The following is a 17,468-nucleotide window of genomic DNA, read 5'->3' as shown; positions in this document are numbered from 1 at the left end:
CACTCATTGTGCAGTTGCGGGGCTCCCAGCCCTGACCGAGGTCTCCCGCGACTGCTGGAAGCTGCTCCTGCACGGAGGCCCCAGCTACGAGGGCACTTTCCTCTTCCCTTGCTTTGAACTTGCTCCCACCCAAAATAACTTAATTGTGCTGCGGTTATTTAGTAACAAAAGATAGTAAATTGGATTCCCTGCGGTTAAATTCGAGATAATTCACTCAAAGCTGAACCACTGATTTATTTTTGTGTCACCTGCAGAGAAATTTCCTACACCAATGCCTGTTATAAAACAATGTGGGTCGCATTTGCCGGATTTTCGACAAAAGGCACAGGAGTCCATATTGTAGAAAGGACAGTACCTTTAATAACAGGTAATGGGAAAACTGGATATCCACATGCAGAAAAAATTTGATCCCTATCTCACCAGTTATAAAAATCCAAAAAGGGTTACAAGCATAAATATAAGCCCTGAAACTATGAAACTACTAGGAGAAAACATAGGGGAAATGTTTTTGTGACATTAGTTTGTTTGGACAAGTGTTCTTTTATTTTTAATATATAGGACCTCACAAGGACAAGGAGCTAAAACAAAACTTGACTAATGGAATTACATCAGACCAAAAGTCTTCTGCACTGCAAAGAAAACAATATCAGACAGAGAGAGAACACACAAAATTGGAGAAAATATTTGCAAACTATGCATCTGACAAGGGGTTAATATCCTGAATATATGAAGAACTCAAAACTCTAAAAGCAAAAAAATAATAATTCAATTAAAACAAAAACATTTGAGCAGACATTTTTCCAAAGAAGATAAACAAATGGCCAAAGGTATATGAAAAGATGATCAACGTTGATCATCATAGGATATGCAAATCAAAATGCGATTGCTCACAGTGGTTAGGACATTAACAAAAAAGTTAAAGAAAAAAAAAAAGCTGGCGAGGCTGTGGAGAAAAGGGAACTCATACAATATTAGTAGGAATGTAAATTAGTACAGCCATTATGGAAAAAAGAATGGAGATTCCTCAAAGAGAAAACTAAAAATAGAATTATCATAGAATTCAGCAAGCACACTATAGGCCACATATCCAAAGGAAATAAAATCAACATGTGACAGAGATCCTGCACATCTATATTTATTGTAGCAGTAATCACAGTAATGAAGATTTGGAATCAACCTATATGTCCAAGGAATTAATGTATAAAGAAGTTGTGAAACTGAGAAAAAAAAAAAAAAAAGTGAGGGCTGGGGACATCCTTCAGTGGTAGAGCACTTGTAGGAAGCCCTGGATTCAATCCCCAGTATGGAGGGGGGAAACAGTGGTATATACAGAGTGCAATACTATTCAGTCATTAAGAAAAGAATGAAATCCTGCCATTTTTGACAACATGAGTGGACCCAGAGGACAGCGTTAAATGAAATATGACAGACACAGAAAGACAAATACTTTATGATCTTACACAAAGGTGGAACATAAAAAAGTTCTACTCTAGTAGAAACAGAGTAGAATAGCAGTTCCCAGAGACTGGAAAAGGAAAGGTGAATAGAAGTTGGTCTATGGGAACAAATTTATAAATAGATGCAAAGATTAAGTGCCACTGTGTAACAGCGCAGTTGGGTGATTAGTTAACAATAGCATACAGTACATTCCAAAATAGCCAGTAGAAAGGTTCTTGAATACTTCACCACAAAGAAATGATAAAAGTAGGAGGTGATGGATATGCTAATTATCCTGATTGGATCATTGCATAATGTACACATTTTGAATAATCACACTGTATTCCATAAATATGCACAATTACTATTTATCACTAAGAAATAATACAGTATGGGAGACTGGTGGTGTTTATCTTGCTCTTTAGTAAAAAATGGCCATTTTTTATTCCCACTCTCGATAATCGTGGCTGCTCCACTCGCACCTCGCCTCTTCCACGTGGGGCTCCCTTTGAGTTCTGTCCTTCGCCTTCCACTCTTTCCACCATGAATTTCCCAAGTGAACCGACCCACCCCCAAGTGACTATTCCACACTAGCTCTCCCTCCTCCTTCCAAGTACCTCCCCGTACGCCCCCAATACCAAAAGACAGGTGTGTGAGCCTGGGTATCCTCCTGGGTACCCCTCCTGGACTGGGTCCGGCTGAAACAGGTGACTTGATGGTGTACTCAGCCGCACTTGGTTGGACTGTCGGTCACGCCTAAACTCTGAGTCCCTCTAAAATGAAGGCCTGAGATTCATTCATCAGCTTGTTTAACAACCTGCCAACACCCTCACCCCTACCCCCACACACCCTCTCGGAATTTAGTTTTATTCCAGAGGATGACTTTATTTAAGCTCCCGAATAGCTCGCCATTGGTCCCTGCAAACCAGCTTCCACAATGAAGTGATCTTTCTGCGGTACAAGTCCTTCGGGGTAGAAGACTTCAAGGAACCGGAGGCACTCAAGTTCCTAAACGTGCCCGCGGGCTCCTGGCCTATCGCGAGCGAGTTAGTTCAAGTTTTGACCCCAAAATCTTGGCTCTTTGGATGGGAGCGGACTTGACCGCAGGAGGAAAGCGGTGCCTCCTGTCAATAAGTCACGAAACTTGCTCCCTTCTCCACGCACCCGGCTCATTCGGTTCATGCTACTCCAATGCCTACCCTGACGTCTGGTGCACTGGGCCAGGATTCTGTTTTCTAACCCTGAGCCCGAGCCACCTGTGGCGTCTCGCTTTTCTGGTTGGAGAGAGGATTCCTGCGTCTGGGAGTGGGCGTAGCAGGACCTGACACTGCGAAAGCAGTTAGGTTTCCCGAGATGTCACATTTTAGGTTCATTTCCGTCAACAGCATAAATCAATATAATTCAAACGGTCGGCATACAGTTGTATATATATATATATATATTTTTTTTTTTTCAAAAAGCTGGAAGCAAATAAGACAAAGTGATAGTCTTTGGACTTGGGTGTCAGGAATGTGGACGTTTGTTTGCACGGCGATTTCCCAGAGAAGCAAATGTTCACGACACAAAGGCGGTGAGGACCAGGAGAGGGAGGACCCACCGCCGCCTGGAGCAAGTAGAGCGGCAGATGTAACGTCCAGTGCGCGTGGAGGAAGACAAATGCCTGGTGGGAAGGGGAGTCGGGTAGGAAAGGGGAGTTGTCCCCATTCCGGAAAACGTGATGGGGTCCGACGGAGCCCAGAAGAATAAGAGACAAGTGCGAGCCCGTGGCCGGAGTAGGGCCACAGGAGGATAATGGAAGGATCCGCGATGAACTCGTCTAGAGACCCTTGCCCAAAAGAAAGTGGGTGATTGCGGGGAACGTGAGGGGACAGAGGTACCTGTTATAGGGGAGTTCGCAGTGGGTCTGGCTTTTCAAGAAAAAGGTGACAATAAGAAGGGGCTGCTGGGTTGCGGGTGCTGAGGGGCAAAGAAGTAGCAACCCTACGAGTTTGTTGCCTTGCTGCTAGGTAGAAAATTAAAGTCGATTAGCGCATATCGGAGAGGTAAAATTGCCATGGTAGGCCCCAGCGAGATTTGAACTCGCGACCCCTGGTTTACAAGACCAGTGCTCTAACCCCTGAGCTATGGAGCCAACCGCAGGTCTGCCTTCTGCGCACGAGCAATTGACACCATCATCGCCGCCGCTGCGCAGTCGCAGATCGCTGTATCAAGAAATGGTAACGATGAAGTAGAGCCAATGATATTTGGCTTAGTAGTAGCAGCCGCCCCAAGCGCAGCGTTAGCAAGTGTGTGGAAAGCCGAACCGCCACAAGTCCTGAGACCGCCGAGATGAGAGGACCCACTTCGCGCGCGGGCGGGGCTGAAGGGGCAGGGCGGTTTCTCCAGTGGGCGGAGCCGTGAGGAGCATCTGGGCCTCCGGCAGAGTGGCGCAAACAAGAGTGAAGAAGGGTGTTTGTGGCTTGTTGTAAGATGTTGGGGGACCAAGAGTCAAAACTACAAGTAGGAAAAGTGTGTATAGGTCTGTCCTGCAGAGAATTCAGGTAAGAGCTCTTAAGGTGGCACCTAGAGTGGGCTGGATGGTGAGGAGCAGAGGAGGATCAGGCTGAGTGAATAGTGAGGGAGTCTGAAAGTAGCGGTGTTCGAAGGTGTCAAGGTGAAGACAGGGCCAAGAGCTGTAGTCCCTAACCCCCGCTTCACTTTGAGGAGAATTAGGAAAAGACAACTCTTAGGGCATGCTTTGACTCTGAGGAAGCAGCTCTGCCAGGGCCCCTAAGGAGCCCACTGCTGGAGGACAGGGAAAGAGGATGAGGGTCCAGGTAAGGGACAGGAGGCCTAATCTGGAAAAGTAGTGACTGTAGGTTACAAAGCTCTGCCTGGTGGCCAAGCCTCACCTAGGTTCCTGCAAAACCAGGTGACTCGGATCATTGGGACCAGGCCAGAAGCAGATCCCTGGATACCCTTCTGAATGTTGACCCTGTGAGGATCTGGTGGCATAGTCTTGGTGGATCTGGAACTATCTGGATAGTCTAAGATGCCTGTTAAGCCAATCATTGTTCCCAGAGACCCTGAGAACTTATAATGCACGAAGGATAGGAAAAGGAAATGCACATCATACTCTCATACCAGAATCATGGCATTCAAGTCACCAAGCTGCCCAGGTGTCCAAGAAAAAACATTTCTTCCCCTCCAAATGTGATTGTTACTGTAACTGTATATATTTCTTCCAATATATAGATATCAGTAGTTATTCTGCAGGCACACATTCTGATAGACACACAGTCACAATCACAAACACAAAAGCTGAAAATATATATGCAAACAGCTATCCCCACAGCCCCCAGTCCTGGCCTCACATGTACACATGGCACTTCCATCAAATATCCCACCCTCTGTAGCCTGTAATGTGTTGTGATATTCAGCACAGTTGTTAAATGATACAAAGAGACTGTGATAATCAGCAAACCACATAAGAGGAGTGTGGTAGCACACATATGTAATCCCAACAACTCAGGAAGCTGGGGCAGGAGGATCACAAGTGTGAGGCCAGCCTTGACAATAAGATCATGTATCAAAAGAAAAAATAAAAAGGGCTGGGATGGTAGCTCAGTTGTACAGCACCATGGGTTCAATTCCAGGTAATGCAAAAGAAGAAGTAGAAGAAGGAGGAGGGGAAGGAGGAGGAGGAGGAGAAAAAAAAAAGAGCCATATGAACTCTGATAACCTTAGGGCTCAAGGACAACATCATGTGCCTTGATTAAAAATTGAACATTAGAAACGGGTTTTCCTTGTGGAAATCAAGGTATTCAAATACATAGATTGGTTACAATGTTCTAGAACTGTTCTCCATGTATAGGATTCACCCTCTGGGTTCTGCTATGGACTAAATTCCTTTAAAAAATATTTTTAGTTGTAGATGGACACAATACCTTTATTTTTCATTTATTTGTTTTTATGTAGTGCTGAGGATTGAACTCTGTGCCCCACACATGCTAAGCTCTACCACTGAGCTACAACTCCAGCTCTAAGCTAAACTCTTAAGTGGTCTTGTCCCCAGGATGCAGGATTCTGATTATCTGGTTCTATGTCAACTGGGTCTGCCTATAGGACAGTGTCTTGCCTGCTCCACAGGAACCAACAACAACAAATCAATTTTAAGGTATGATCAAATTGATCTAAGTCTGTAACACCTAAAGCCTATATATCTGCTCATAAATGCCCTCTCCAAAATATACATATACCTCACCACAAATCTAAGGTACAAATACGTGTACTTATGCTCCTCTATCCTTAAACTCACTCACTCAAACAGAAACCCTTGCTCATCTTGTCCTCCCACAATTAGACCAAGGAACTCAAGAAAGAGTCAAGAGCTCACATGTCCCTATTCCCTTTCCCACAGGAGCACTAAGCAGGGAACACCTCTCAACCACCCTCCTAGAAACTCAGCCATCCAGAAGCTGGGAAACATCCAGTCAACAGGTTAACAAGGCTAGTCTCTTCTGAACACCTTCCCAGGGCACAGACTGAGCAGGCCATGGTCCCAGAATGATCTGCTGTTGCATATATTTAGCAAGTTCCAGAAAGTGTCAGGAGCATGTTGGTGCTCTATGTATTTCTATGCTGGTGCTAGTTGCATCTTAAAATTCTTAGTGTCATCTTGTGTTTTAAAATTCCAGAACCTTTGCTCTCCTTACCCAAAGAAGACTGTACTCTGACATTGGAAAATGGGAGGTTAGGTATCTGTGAGAACACAGTCACTGTGGTCAAGGTTGCACATATTACTCAGGTTAAGGGGAGTTGGAGAGAGCAAAGCCTGTAGACTCTTATCCTGGCTTTTCCCCTCATGCATGGGTTAACTATCTTCTTCCTGTTCTTGTTCCTGCATGGGAGTACAATACTCCTCCCTGAGTAGACAACCCTATCAGGTCAGGTGGATCCAGAGGTCTCATGACCTCTAAAAGCAGAGCTGTTGCTGTGATGATGAACATGGCTGACCCAGGGTCAAACCTATCCATTTACAACATTACAAGAGTTTAATATTGTTCCATGGACTCAGAGGCCCCTCCATATCAGGGCAGTAAGCCCCATGTGATAGGAAGCATCCCTGTCAAGAGTAGGGATTTTTGCCAGCATCCCCATTTCACAGTTCAGGCCAAAACTATAAGCCCATCAATAGGGAGGGAACAGGCCCCAGAGATCCAAGGCATCTCTTCCTAGTCCCGGTTGACTACAGAGGCTTTTCCTCAATCACTCTTCAAGCCTTTCTTGGGCTGCCTGGAGCAGGAGTGTGGAGGGCGAGCCCAAGACTGAGCAAGTGGCTGTCGAAGGCGAGGGCGGAGGTGGGGGTGGGGGGGTGAGGTTGTTCACCCAGGAGTGACTTCTTATTAGGAGGCGGGGCAATGCTTCTCAAGGCCAGATTCGCAAGAAGGTGCCAGTGGAACAGACAGAGAAAAGTGGGAACACACGCTCCTGAAAGTTGACGCGAAAAGTGTAGAGGTGGCGCATGTCCTCCACGGCATAAAAGGACACAGCTCCCACCTCCAGGTCCAGGGCCACCCGCACGCGCGAGAGGTGTCCACAGCTGAGGGGCGTCCGCTCGGGGCTTGTAACAGCCCAATACTGTCCACCGTTGAGCTGCAACGCCCAGACGCCTTCCTCAGGGGTGAAAGGCGTGAGGCCCTTTCGGCGCACGCTCTCGCGGGCCACTCCGAAGGCCCAGCCGTCGGTGGAGCCTACTTCCACCTCCCAGTGGTGCCTCCCGGAGGAGAAACCGCAGGATGCCAGAACGCGGGTGTTGGTATCGAAGCGGCTGGGGTGACTGGGCAGGTCCTGAGCCCGCTGTCCAAGGCGCACACTCTTAAGATCCAGAGAGAGGATGAGGCGAGGGTTAGCCGTGTCAGGGTCCAAGGTGAGCTCCACTGGAGGACGGAGACAAGGAAGAGATGTCTCCATACTGGTTCCTTTAGTAGAGCCCTTTTGCTCCCGGAGCCACACTCTTTCCCTTCTTTGCAAACCTGTCTCCTCTTCCTGGAGTAATCTTTCCAGCATACAGCATCAATGCCCAATCGGTCCTTTACTCTCCTGCCTCCCAGGTATTTTACTTTTTTTTTTTTTTTTTTTATTCACAAAGTAATTATTGAAATAAAACAAATGAGATTTATGGGGCATATTTGGATACCTATTCAATTTAAAAGACAATTGGGGAAATGAGAACTTTAGATATTAGAAAGAATCATTAATTTTTAGGTGTAATGATGTTTTTCCCGTTGTTAGGGATAAAAGACAATCTCTTTAATCTATCTTTACTGTTTATGGAAATGATTTGTTACCTGTGATTTGCTTTAAAATAATCCAGTGGGAAGCAGTGGGTAGCAGTGCTTATGACAAATAATTGCTGAAAGTGTATGATGGATTCATAACATTTGATACACTCTTCTCTGTACTATTGAATATGTTTTTAATTTTCCATAATTAAAAGTTTAAATATGTTCCCTTGTTGTGAGCATGATTATGTTCCAGGCACCATTTAGGTCCTGGGCATACCACAGACAACAGGATATCTGAGAATCCCTGCCCTCCTGTAGCTTTCTTTCTGCAGGAGAATGAGGAAATAAGTGATGAACAGCAAAGCCACTAAGGTAGGTGGGTATAAGGAATCAACTGTGTGCACAGACCAGAGAGATAGCCATCAGAAGCAAATAGGTTCGTTATATGGTCAAATAATCTGTACTGTCACAACCACAATCCATACCTTTTTCCTCTTTCTCCAGCTCTCCCCGAAGATCCTCTGAGAAAAAGAGACAAAACAAAGCATGTATGAACAACCTGGGAAATTGTCTAGCAAGGATACTTTCTTTTCCAACATTTATTCCAATCCGATTCACTCATTCCCCAGAAACTCTGGAGGCCAAGAGCTGATGTGCAGGCACAGCAAGCATGGGGGACTTAAAGGGGTAGGGTTCAGACTTCTAAGCATTCTAGCTCCACCTCTTTCTCAACTCTCCCCTTTTGCCCATAGCTGATCTGAGCTAATTTCTCCCTCCTCAGTCCTTTTTCGGCAATAGGAAGCTGCATGCCACTATTTGGGGGAACCCCCAAGTAGATTTTCCACCACATTCATCCCACACTAATCTGGTCTATGCACACCCCAGCTCCTGTTTTCATGTAATTTCTGAAAAAGCAGACCTTAGTATCCCTGAAGTGTCAGAAACACACTAGTGCCCCCATGCTGCATGACCAAGCCCATACCCAGTCCCCTACCTTTGAACTTCTTCAGCAGTCCTTTTAAGACAAAAGTCTTGAGGGAAACTTTCCAGACTTTATTCTTCATCTCAGAGGAGACTGTTGTTGGCTTGGGGCCAGGCACATTGCTGCACCTACAGGACAGGAACCCTGAAGAAGTTCTAAGAACATATTCCGGCTCCTACTAGGCTAAGACAATTAGGATGCTGCTACAGTTTGGATAAGTGTTTCCTAAGGGCCGCACATTGAAGGCTTGGTTGCCAGCCAGTGGCATTATTGGGAGGTGGTGGAATCTTTAGGAGGTGGGGGCTAGTAGAAGGAAGTTAGGTTATTGGGCATGCCTTTGAAGGGGATATTGGGACTCCTGCCTCTCCCCGCTCTCTCTCTTTCACTTTTCAGCTGCTCACTCTATTGCATAATCTTTCCATGTTTTTTTTGCCACACCACAGTCCCCAAAATCACGGAGCCAACCATGAGCCAAACCAAACCTTTCCTCCTTTTGACTGTCTCAGGTATATTTTTGTCACAGTAATGCAAAGCTAACTAACAAATGTGGTGAGGTACTTTTGACAGAAAAATGTGGAAAAGACAGACCACATGCAGGAATACCCGTGACCAAGTAGGCAGGCATTTGTCTCAGAAGGTACCTAGGTGGGCCGGGACTGGGGATGTAGTTCAGTGGTGCCTCATGTGTAATATCCTGAGTTCCATCTCCAGCACCATACACAAAACAGTACCCAGGTAAGGCAAGGAAGTGGGAATCAGGAGGTGAGAGAAGGAGCAGGGGTTGAGGGATGAAGAGAGAGAATTCAGTGGAAATGGAGAATAGTCAGCTTAGAAAAATCCAAGAAACTGTCGGAATCACTCACTTGCTTAGTGTGTTTTTGAATTCCTGGAAGGAAAAATGGAAGAAAACCAAATTAGCATCAGGTAACCTCCATTCATTTCTAAGAAAATAAAACTTGTCCCTTACCCTGCCTCCAAGAAAATAAACAATAAGCATATGTACCATGCCCTATTGCCTTCATGAATACCAGGTGTCAACTAGCCAGTTAAAGATGGCTGCTGGGTGTTTCAACTTGGTGGACCCCTCAGTCCTTACCACAGCCCTGCAAAGGCTTTCTTTGTCATAGAATCAAAAGTGGAGTCATCTGGTGGAGTCACCCAATGTTTGCTTCTGTTCTTGAAACCACCCGAGACAAGTCACAGCCCCTATGCAATGGCAGGTCACTCAGACCAGTGTCTTTTACCTGACTGTTCTTGACCCATTTGTAGTTTGTGAAGTTTATCTAGTGGATTGTACCTATTTTCTAAGAAAATGTAAATGAAAGAAAGGAAATAGAGTAAAAAAACAAGGTAAATATAAATATAATTTTCTGAAACTTTTATCCCAAGGATGTGAATTCTGGAACACAATGTAAGATATATTATTGCAGCTCAGAGTCAAAGTTTTAAGGGACTGGGTATGTAGCTTAGTGGTACAGCACTTGCCTAACATGCATGAGGCCCTAGTTTTCATCCCCAGCACCGAAAAAGAATTTTTTGTTTGTTTGTTTGTTTAACAACCCTTTAGATTTCCAACTCCAGAAGAATCAGGGCATCAGGGCACCTTGTTTCAGTTCCTTTTGGCTCCAGATCATGTGCTACGAAACTGACAGGATCTGACTGTTCCCTACCTTCAGTTTCAGACTCACCTGGAGGAAGTCAAGGTCAGGCTTTTGAGCTGTCTCCTGAATTTGGCTGCTGAGCTTGGAGAGTTGGCCAATCTCACCCCCGAGCTGGGCCAGGTTCTCATTCTGCTTCTGTGTTACTTCCCTGGATAACTCCTCTAGGCGGCTCAGCAGCCGGCCCTCTTGTTCCACCAGGAAGGCCCGAAGTGCCTGGAATTCCGCCCCTACCTTCTCTCTCTCAGCTGCCATCTGCTTCTGTCCCAGAAGGAGGAGTTGATGAGTAGGGTGGGGATGGGGAGACAGGGATAGGGTACAGTGACTGGGAAGATTTGGGCATTGAGCACTGAGACATAAGCTTTACACAGTTACCTCTGAGTCATTCCACAGGGCAGGGTTCCATCCTCCTCACTGCTTTGGGGATCAGAGGCACACCCACAAACACAGGTTGTACACATACTCTATTTTAAATATCCTAACACCCTGCAAGCTGCACCTTCAGCATAAGCTCTTTTCTTCTCCTGCCACAGAACCTCCCTCTTGTGGACCTGGGCTTTATCCCTAAAGTAGGGCAACTTCAAACTCCTGCTCCCGAACTACCACAAGTTACAGCTTTTTCATTTGGAAAATGAGAATAATAAAATACCTGCTGGGTTCACTGTAAATATTAAATTGCGGTTGTGTGTTCCTCTCCATTTATTTCATCACTCTCAAACATCTCAAACAGTCACTATTTTACTTCTTTTAAAAACCACATTTTTTTATACCAGGATTGAACCCAGGGGTGCTTAACCACTGAGCCACGTCCTCAACAGTTTTTAATATTTTTTAGAGACAGGGTCTTGATAAGTTGCTGAGGTTGGTTTTGAACTCAGGATCCTCCTGTCTCAGCTTCCCCAGCCTCTAGGATTACAGGCCCATGCCACTATATCCAGCTAAATATGACCTTTTATGTTTAGCGATTATGATAGTAACACATGCTCAAATTACACAACTTGGGATTTGCAGGAAAGAAGAAAGAAAAATAAGACACCAGAGGTGACAGTGCACCTATAAAGACCTAAGTAAAACTAAGCTGTGTGCAAACTTGATATCCCATTCTTGCCATTAACATCATACATGGAATTTTTCACTCCTGTTTTTATATACAGACCCTCACTCCTGATCTCTTGATTTTTTACATAAACATAAATGTGGCATGCATACTCATATCGTGAGCAAGGCCTCTCATGGCCAGTGACAAGTGGGAAGGATTCCGTCCTGCCAGGACAAGCTCAATTGTCAGAGTTCCTCTCTCCTGAAAACTCTAGGGAAGAGTAAGAGATGGTTAGAAGAGGAGACTCTGAGTGGGTGTTGAAGTTGAGAGACCTGAATTCAGAACATGGTTCCCCAGGCTTCCCACAGCATTGGAGGTAGGGCCTGTAGAGGTAATTAGGATTAGATGAGGTCATAAGGGTGGAGCCTCCCTTATGAGGTGGGGCCTCGATTATGATGACATTAGTGGCTTTATAAAAGAAGAGAGAACTGAGCTAGCACTCTTGTTCTGTCTGATTATGTGGTGCCCTCTTTCATGTTACCATGAAGCAATAAGGCACACACCAGATGCAAAGTGAATGCTAACACTATGCTCTTGGACTTCGCAGCCTCCCCAACTTGGAGCTAAATAAACCTCTATTTCTTCCCTGACAGAGGGAAGTTATTGATCAGATGTGAAGGTCTGGGAAGCACAACAGAAGCAGGTATAACAGATGCAGTTAAGGGTCAGGAGAGGACCCTAGGCTATATGAATTTGAGGGTCTTCCTCTAATCCCTCCTAACCTTGAGGATAAAAAGATAATCTCCCTCCAAATTCCCAACACCATAACTTATAGGTCCTGGTAGATCCTTTAATTATTTCGATAACTACTTATTTGTCCTTGAATTTTCAAGGCAAAAAATGATAGTGATTCCTGCTTGCCCACCTTAGTCAAAATGAACCCCACTTCACTTTCCTGTTCCGCTCAATGAAAGATAAAACTTCTTTCTGTGAAAGATAAAATTTCATCCTAAGTGGGAGATGGAGAGGTGCTGAAGCACCCTGAGCTGTACAATACTCAAGTCCCCAAACTTTCTGTCTTATGTCAGAGCCAAGAGCAGTTCTGATAATTCCAGAGTCCCTTCTCTCTTAGCCTCAATTTCATAATAATAATAATAATAAAAGAAACTGAAAACAGAAAAGTCTTTCACTATTCTTTTTTGTTGGAAAAACATGACTTCAACTAATATGTGACAATTGTACTTAACATTCTTAATATGAATCTTATGTATCTCTGAAGAAATATTAATGTGTTCAATTACAAAAGGATTCCACAGGCCCTAATTGGCATATTATATAAATTAGAGTGACTACACATCCAGTTTAGGCTGGATCTTCTATGACAATTTTTTTTAGTACTCCTTCTCAGTTCCAAAAGCTCGGGTTTGTATGGTAAATTATACAGTTAACCTGTGTAATATGTACCCTATTATCTTTTTGAAATTCACAAGCACACACTCCAACACCGCGCATGCACCCTGAGCCCTCGTAGTAGGTAGCCCTGTATTATCTCACAACCGGGCTCACCAGGAGCTCCTTGCTCTCCTTCTCTTCCGTAGCCCGAAACACTTCATAGTCCTCCAGTTCCTTCTTCAAGGCCCTCAGCCTAGAATCCAAGAGCTCCTGCAGGTGAAACGGGAGACACACACATGTGCCTTCCTGGAGCCTTTCCTGAGAAAGGGAAGTCTCAGCTCATGGAGGAGGAGGCTAGGTAGCAATCATTTCTGGATGTCGGGGTGAATATAGTCCGTGCTGGCTACACCTAGGGGTACAGAGCTACTGCAGTGTGACTCAAAATGTCCTAGAGTCACAATTCCCCAAGAGAAACTGCCGCACAATCTAGGCCGAAACATGTGCCCCCAACCCAACACAAACCCAAACACGCTTGTGCTCTCCTCCCACTAGCAGAAAACCGCCCCCTCGCCGCCCCAGTGTGGGAAGATTAGAGATGGGTAACCGAGTAAAGACTGGAGATTGTTTCCAGGAGGACTCCGCACACTCCTGATAATGCCACCCCAGAAAGCAGTCAAGGCGGAGGCACCCAGAATCCACACGCGTGGCTCAGCCCAGACGTCTCTAGGCACTCCACTTAACCCAGACACTCCACACTCCACTCTCCGGACATCTTGGGAAGGTCGTCACACTGGACCCCCTATGAAGTTGACTTTAAATAGAGCCACGCCCAAGGAAAGGTATGAGAGCGAAGATGTGTGGGTGTGACAGAGAGCTTCTGGCGCAGGTGAAGAGCTACCATAATGCTGACCTGGCTGGGGATAGACAGGAAAAAGAATCGCCAAAGCCCTGGGGGCGTCACGCAAGCTACCCAGTATCTGCTCAGAGGGAAACACGGTGTGCTGGGGAGAGGGAGGTGGCGCCGAGGGTGGTGAGGAAGGGGGCAGGGAGAACCGAGCTCAGCAGAAGAAACAGTGCTGAGCGGCGTGGGATAGGAGAAAGAAGACAGGGGCTCTCCTGGCCTCCCGCTTGCCTGCCTGTCTTCTGTACCGCTTGGACAAGAGGATTGGACCAAAGCTGAGGGTCCTGGGGACCTGCAGGGGTGGGACCTGAGCTCACCTTGGCCTCCTGCACCGCCTCGTCTAGTGGCAACACAGCGTGAGCACGGTGCTCGCGGGCGCGGTCGCACACCACACAAATGGCGCGTCCGTCGTCTTGGCAGTAAAGCTTAAGCGGTTCTCCGTGCAGTGTACACCTGACAATCGTCGCCGAGGCGGCAGCCTCCGGGGTCCCACACTTCCCTGTGGCAACCGCTGGCAGGCTGAAGCGCCGAAGCAGCGTAGCCACTGCAGCCAGCTGCCGGTTGGGACGCAGCTGGCTAGGGCGTGCGGGCTCACGGCACTGAGGGCAGGGCAGCGGGCAAGGCAGAGTACGGGTCGCGGTTGCAGTGCTGGGGTTGGGGCGCTCCCAGCAGCGTGCGATGCAAGTTCGGCAGAAACTGTGACCACACTCGACGGACACTGGCTCCCGAAAGAGCTCTAGGCAGATGGAGCACGTTGCCTCGCCCTGCAGCTCTGCAGCCAGTGCCAGAGCCTCAGCCCCTGCACCCGGGCCGGTCCGCGGCCCTACTGCAGCCATCGGCGCCTTCTATGCACTTGAATCGGGCGACTTCTGTACCGAGCTCAGAGCTCAGCGGTACAAGCTGGCCTCCGAGGGCCCACTGGGAGAGGAAGGGCGGGGCAGATACCCGACAGGCTGAGACGTAAGCTGAGGGTGTACCCGACTGGGAGTCGCTGGGAGAGGAGGGTGTACGTAGGTGGCTGGCAGGGAAGCCCAGAACTATTCATATGCCGGGCCGCGCTCTACGCGCCCTGCTCTATTCTGCAGCAGATGAATCCCCACCTTGGCCAGAGGCCTCCCCTCTGTCGCTTTTTTCCTCAGGTTCCAGGCTGCCCAACCTGATCCAGTCAGCATCTGGAAACAGGCCGGGACAGGTGAGCGCACCAGTCCAACTAGAAGTCATTCCCAGTTGCCAACTAAGGCCGACTCTGCATGGTCGGGTAAAAAGCTTGGCGCCCAAGGCCACGGTGTCAGGTTCTGTCAGAGCTGGTTCATCCTGACCCTGTGCTGAGCTAAACTTAGAGTCTGAAACCTGGCCCTGTTCCCTTCTGCTAAGTGTAGCCTTGTTTCCACTTCTGTAACTACATTTCCTACAACTGTCCTCCCCACTTCTTTATTCTTTCGTTTTTTGAACAATTGATTTATTTAATCATTTTTCTCATTTTATTCACTGTTATTCCTTCCCACCCTACTCCAGCCGCCACCCTCTTTGTGGCTCCCTGGGTCTCCTTGGGCTTCTCCAGAGCTGCCAGAATCATCTGCTTCCATACCTTCTTTCCATATTCCCTCTGGAAACCACTAGGATCAGTTGTTCACCCTTACCCTCCTGAGAAACCTGTCTTGTAGATGTCTTTATCGACCTATGCAATTCTAACCCAAAGGTCCAGGCCTAATCTTACGGTGCTCCCTCCTTCCTGACACCTTTTTCTCAGAACCTACATTTCCTTAACTTTCTTCATGTCTGTGGTCTTCCCTGCTTTCTTTTTAGTCCCCTCATGGTTTTCTGCTCCTCTCCCTGCCCTTGCTCAGGCCTTAGGCCTCTATTTATACCCATTCCCTTGTGATCTCTTCTTGAATTGACCATCAAGATCACCTTCTGGTGCTAATGACTTCACAGTATATATCCCAACCCTCTTCTGCTCAAAATCCTCCAGTAGCTACCAACTTCTCAGTGAAAGTTGAGATCCTTAGGAAACGCCAACTCCTAGGAGAAAACGTAGGGTCAATACTCCAGCATATAGGTACGGGCAATGACTTTCTCAATAGAACACCTAAAGCTCAGGAAATTATGCCAAGAGTTAATAAATGGGGTGGCATAAAATTAAAAAGCTTCTGCACAGCAAAGAAAACAATTAAGAATCAGAGAGGCTGCCGCCGGGTGCGGGTGGGGCGGGGCAGTGTGCCTCGGTGCCTCATTGTCCCCCAGAGTCTTCTGGACAGGGCTCGCGCGGCACCATGAAGATCTGGACCTCAGAGTACGTCTTCGACCACCCATGGGAAACTGTTACAACAGCTGCTATGCAGAAATACCCAAACCCTATGAACCCAGTGTGGTTGGAGTTGATGTGCTGGACAGGCATGTAGATCCCTCTGGAAAGCTGCACAGCCACAGACTTCTCAGCACAGAGTGGGGACTGCCGTCCATCGTGAAGTCTCTTATTGGTTCAGCAAGAACCAAAACATATGTGCAAGAACATTCTGTAGTTGATCCTGTAGAGAAAACAATGGAACTTAAATCTACTAATATTTCCTTTACAAATATGGTTTCAGTGGATGAGAGACTTATATACAAACCACATCCTCACGACCCAGAAAAGACTATTTTGACGCAGGAAGCCATCATCTCTGTGCAGTTACCTTAGCATCATCCCTTAGCAGTTACCTGGAAGGGCTGATGGCAAGCATGATATCTTCTAATGCTAGTAAAGGCCGAGAAGCAATGGAATGGGTAATACATAAATGCTGAAATTGAAGAGTTGACAGCTTCAGCAAGAGGAAGCATTAGGACACCAATGGCAGCGGCGGCATTTTTAGAGAAATGATAAAAGTCGGTACAGAACATCAGGTCCCCAGGAATCTCCAAGCAGACAGAGTATTTATTTGTTATTTAAAAATTATAACTATATTTTAGTTAGAATTTTTTTTAATAATCTGGATTAAGGCTATGTGACTTGATCAAAACAAAAAGATACAGGACTTCTAAAATCCAAGGGATCATCTGAGGTTAGTGTGGCTTGAAATGACTAATTTCTAGGGTTCTAGTATTTATGTGAAAATTTAGCAGTTTTTTAAAAAAGTACTTGGGAAAAATTGGCGTTGACATTGAGTCTCCTTAAAATAGAATTTTAACATTTTTCATACATTGGAACTGTACCTGACTTTGGACCAACTCCAGAACGAAACAAGCAGAGCCCCTACACACTCACTTTGCTAATAGAGACTAGAACAGCCTGCGTGGGGGAACTGACTATAAAAGGAGGAATTGTATAGTGTTGAAAGACATTAAATTGTATAAAATAACTTGCTCTGCTAAAAAAAAAAATCATAGAATCTATAGAATGGAAGAAAGTCTTTGATAAATACTCTTCTGACAGAGGATTAATATCTAGAATATATGAAGAACTCAAAAAACAACACGAAAACCCCCAAATAAACCAATTAGTAAATGGGCAAATGAATTAAAAAGACACTTCTCAAAAGAAGAAATATAAATGACCAATAAATACGAAAAAAATGTTAAAATCCCTATCAGTTAGGGAAATGCAAATCAAAACTACATTAAGATTTCATCCCACACTAGTCAGAATGGCAGTCATCAAGAATACAAACAGTATAAATGCTAGAAAGATATAGGGGAAAAGGAACACTTTTATACTGTTGGTGGAATTGTAAATTAGTATGACCACTATGGAAATCAGTATTGAGGTTCCTCAAAATACTAGGCATGGAACCACTATATGACAACTCCTTGGTAT

General features: G+C 46.0%; 1 protein-coding gene, 1 non-coding gene and 1 pseudogene across 6 annotated transcripts; 1 reads left to right on the top strand and 2 right to left on the bottom strand.

The window, feature by feature from the left end:
• Positions 1-3,495: 3,495 nt before the first annotated feature.
• Positions 3,496-3,568, bottom strand: Trnat-ugu (transfer RNA threonine (anticodon UGU)). Its single transcript has one exon. It is a non-coding gene; the product is annotated as a tRNA-Thr (tRNA).
• A 1,078-nt stretch (positions 3,569-4,646) lies between these two features.
• On the bottom strand, positions 4,647-15,187 carry Trim7 (tripartite motif containing 7). 5 transcript variants are annotated; one of them, XM_047555687.1, is made up of 7 exons: positions 13,993-14,905; positions 12,949-13,044; positions 10,374-10,601; positions 9,549-9,571; positions 8,698-8,813; positions 8,189-8,224; positions 4,647-7,355 (listed from the first exon to the last, which is right to left on the bottom strand). In XM_047555687.1, exons 1-7 carry the CDS (start codon positions 14,509-14,511, stop codon positions 6,844-6,846), a joined length of 1,530 nt encoding a protein of 509 aa, XP_047411643.1. In that variant the 5' UTR covers positions 14,512-14,905; the 3' UTR covers positions 4,647-6,843. The 5 variants fall into 5 exon arrangements, with proteins under 5 accessions (XP_047411643.1, XP_047411642.1, XP_047411644.1 ...); XM_047555686.1 differs by having other exon boundaries at positions 10,374-10,604; positions 13,993-14,903; XM_047555689.1 differs by having other exon boundaries at positions 6,963-7,293; positions 10,374-10,604; positions 13,993-14,908.
• A 761-nt stretch (positions 15,188-15,948) lies between these two features.
• LOC124986870 (PRELI domain containing protein 3B-like) lies at positions 15,949-16,535 on the top strand (annotated as a pseudogene).
• Positions 16,536-17,468: the final 933 nt, after the last annotated feature.

Source organism: Sciurus carolinensis, chromosome 6 (genome assembly GCF_902686445.1).
Source record: "Sciurus carolinensis chromosome 6, mSciCar1.2, whole genome shotgun sequence".
In the NCBI taxonomy this organism is placed as follows: domain Eukaryota; kingdom Metazoa; phylum Chordata; class Mammalia; order Rodentia; family Sciuridae; genus Sciurus; species Sciurus carolinensis.
This window is presented reverse-complemented; position numbering and strand designations above follow the sequence as displayed.

What these genes read in the sequence shown, in the direction of transcription:
- Trim7 (XM_047555686.1), bottom strand. Translation starts at nt 14,511, where the DNA reads ATGGCTGCAGTAGGGCCGCGGACCGGCCCGGGTGCAGGGGCTGAGGCT. An exon ending in AGGCGGTGCAGGAGGCCAAG is followed by an intron (nt 13,045 to 13,992) that starts GTGAGCTCAGGT and finishes TTTCACCTGCAG; the next exon opens with GAGCTCTTGGATTCTAGGCT. An exon ending in TTCAAAAACACACTAAGCAA is followed by an intron (nt 8,814 to 9,548) that starts GTGAGTGATTCC and finishes CCTGTCCTGTAG; the next exon opens with GTGCAGCAATGTGCCTGGCC.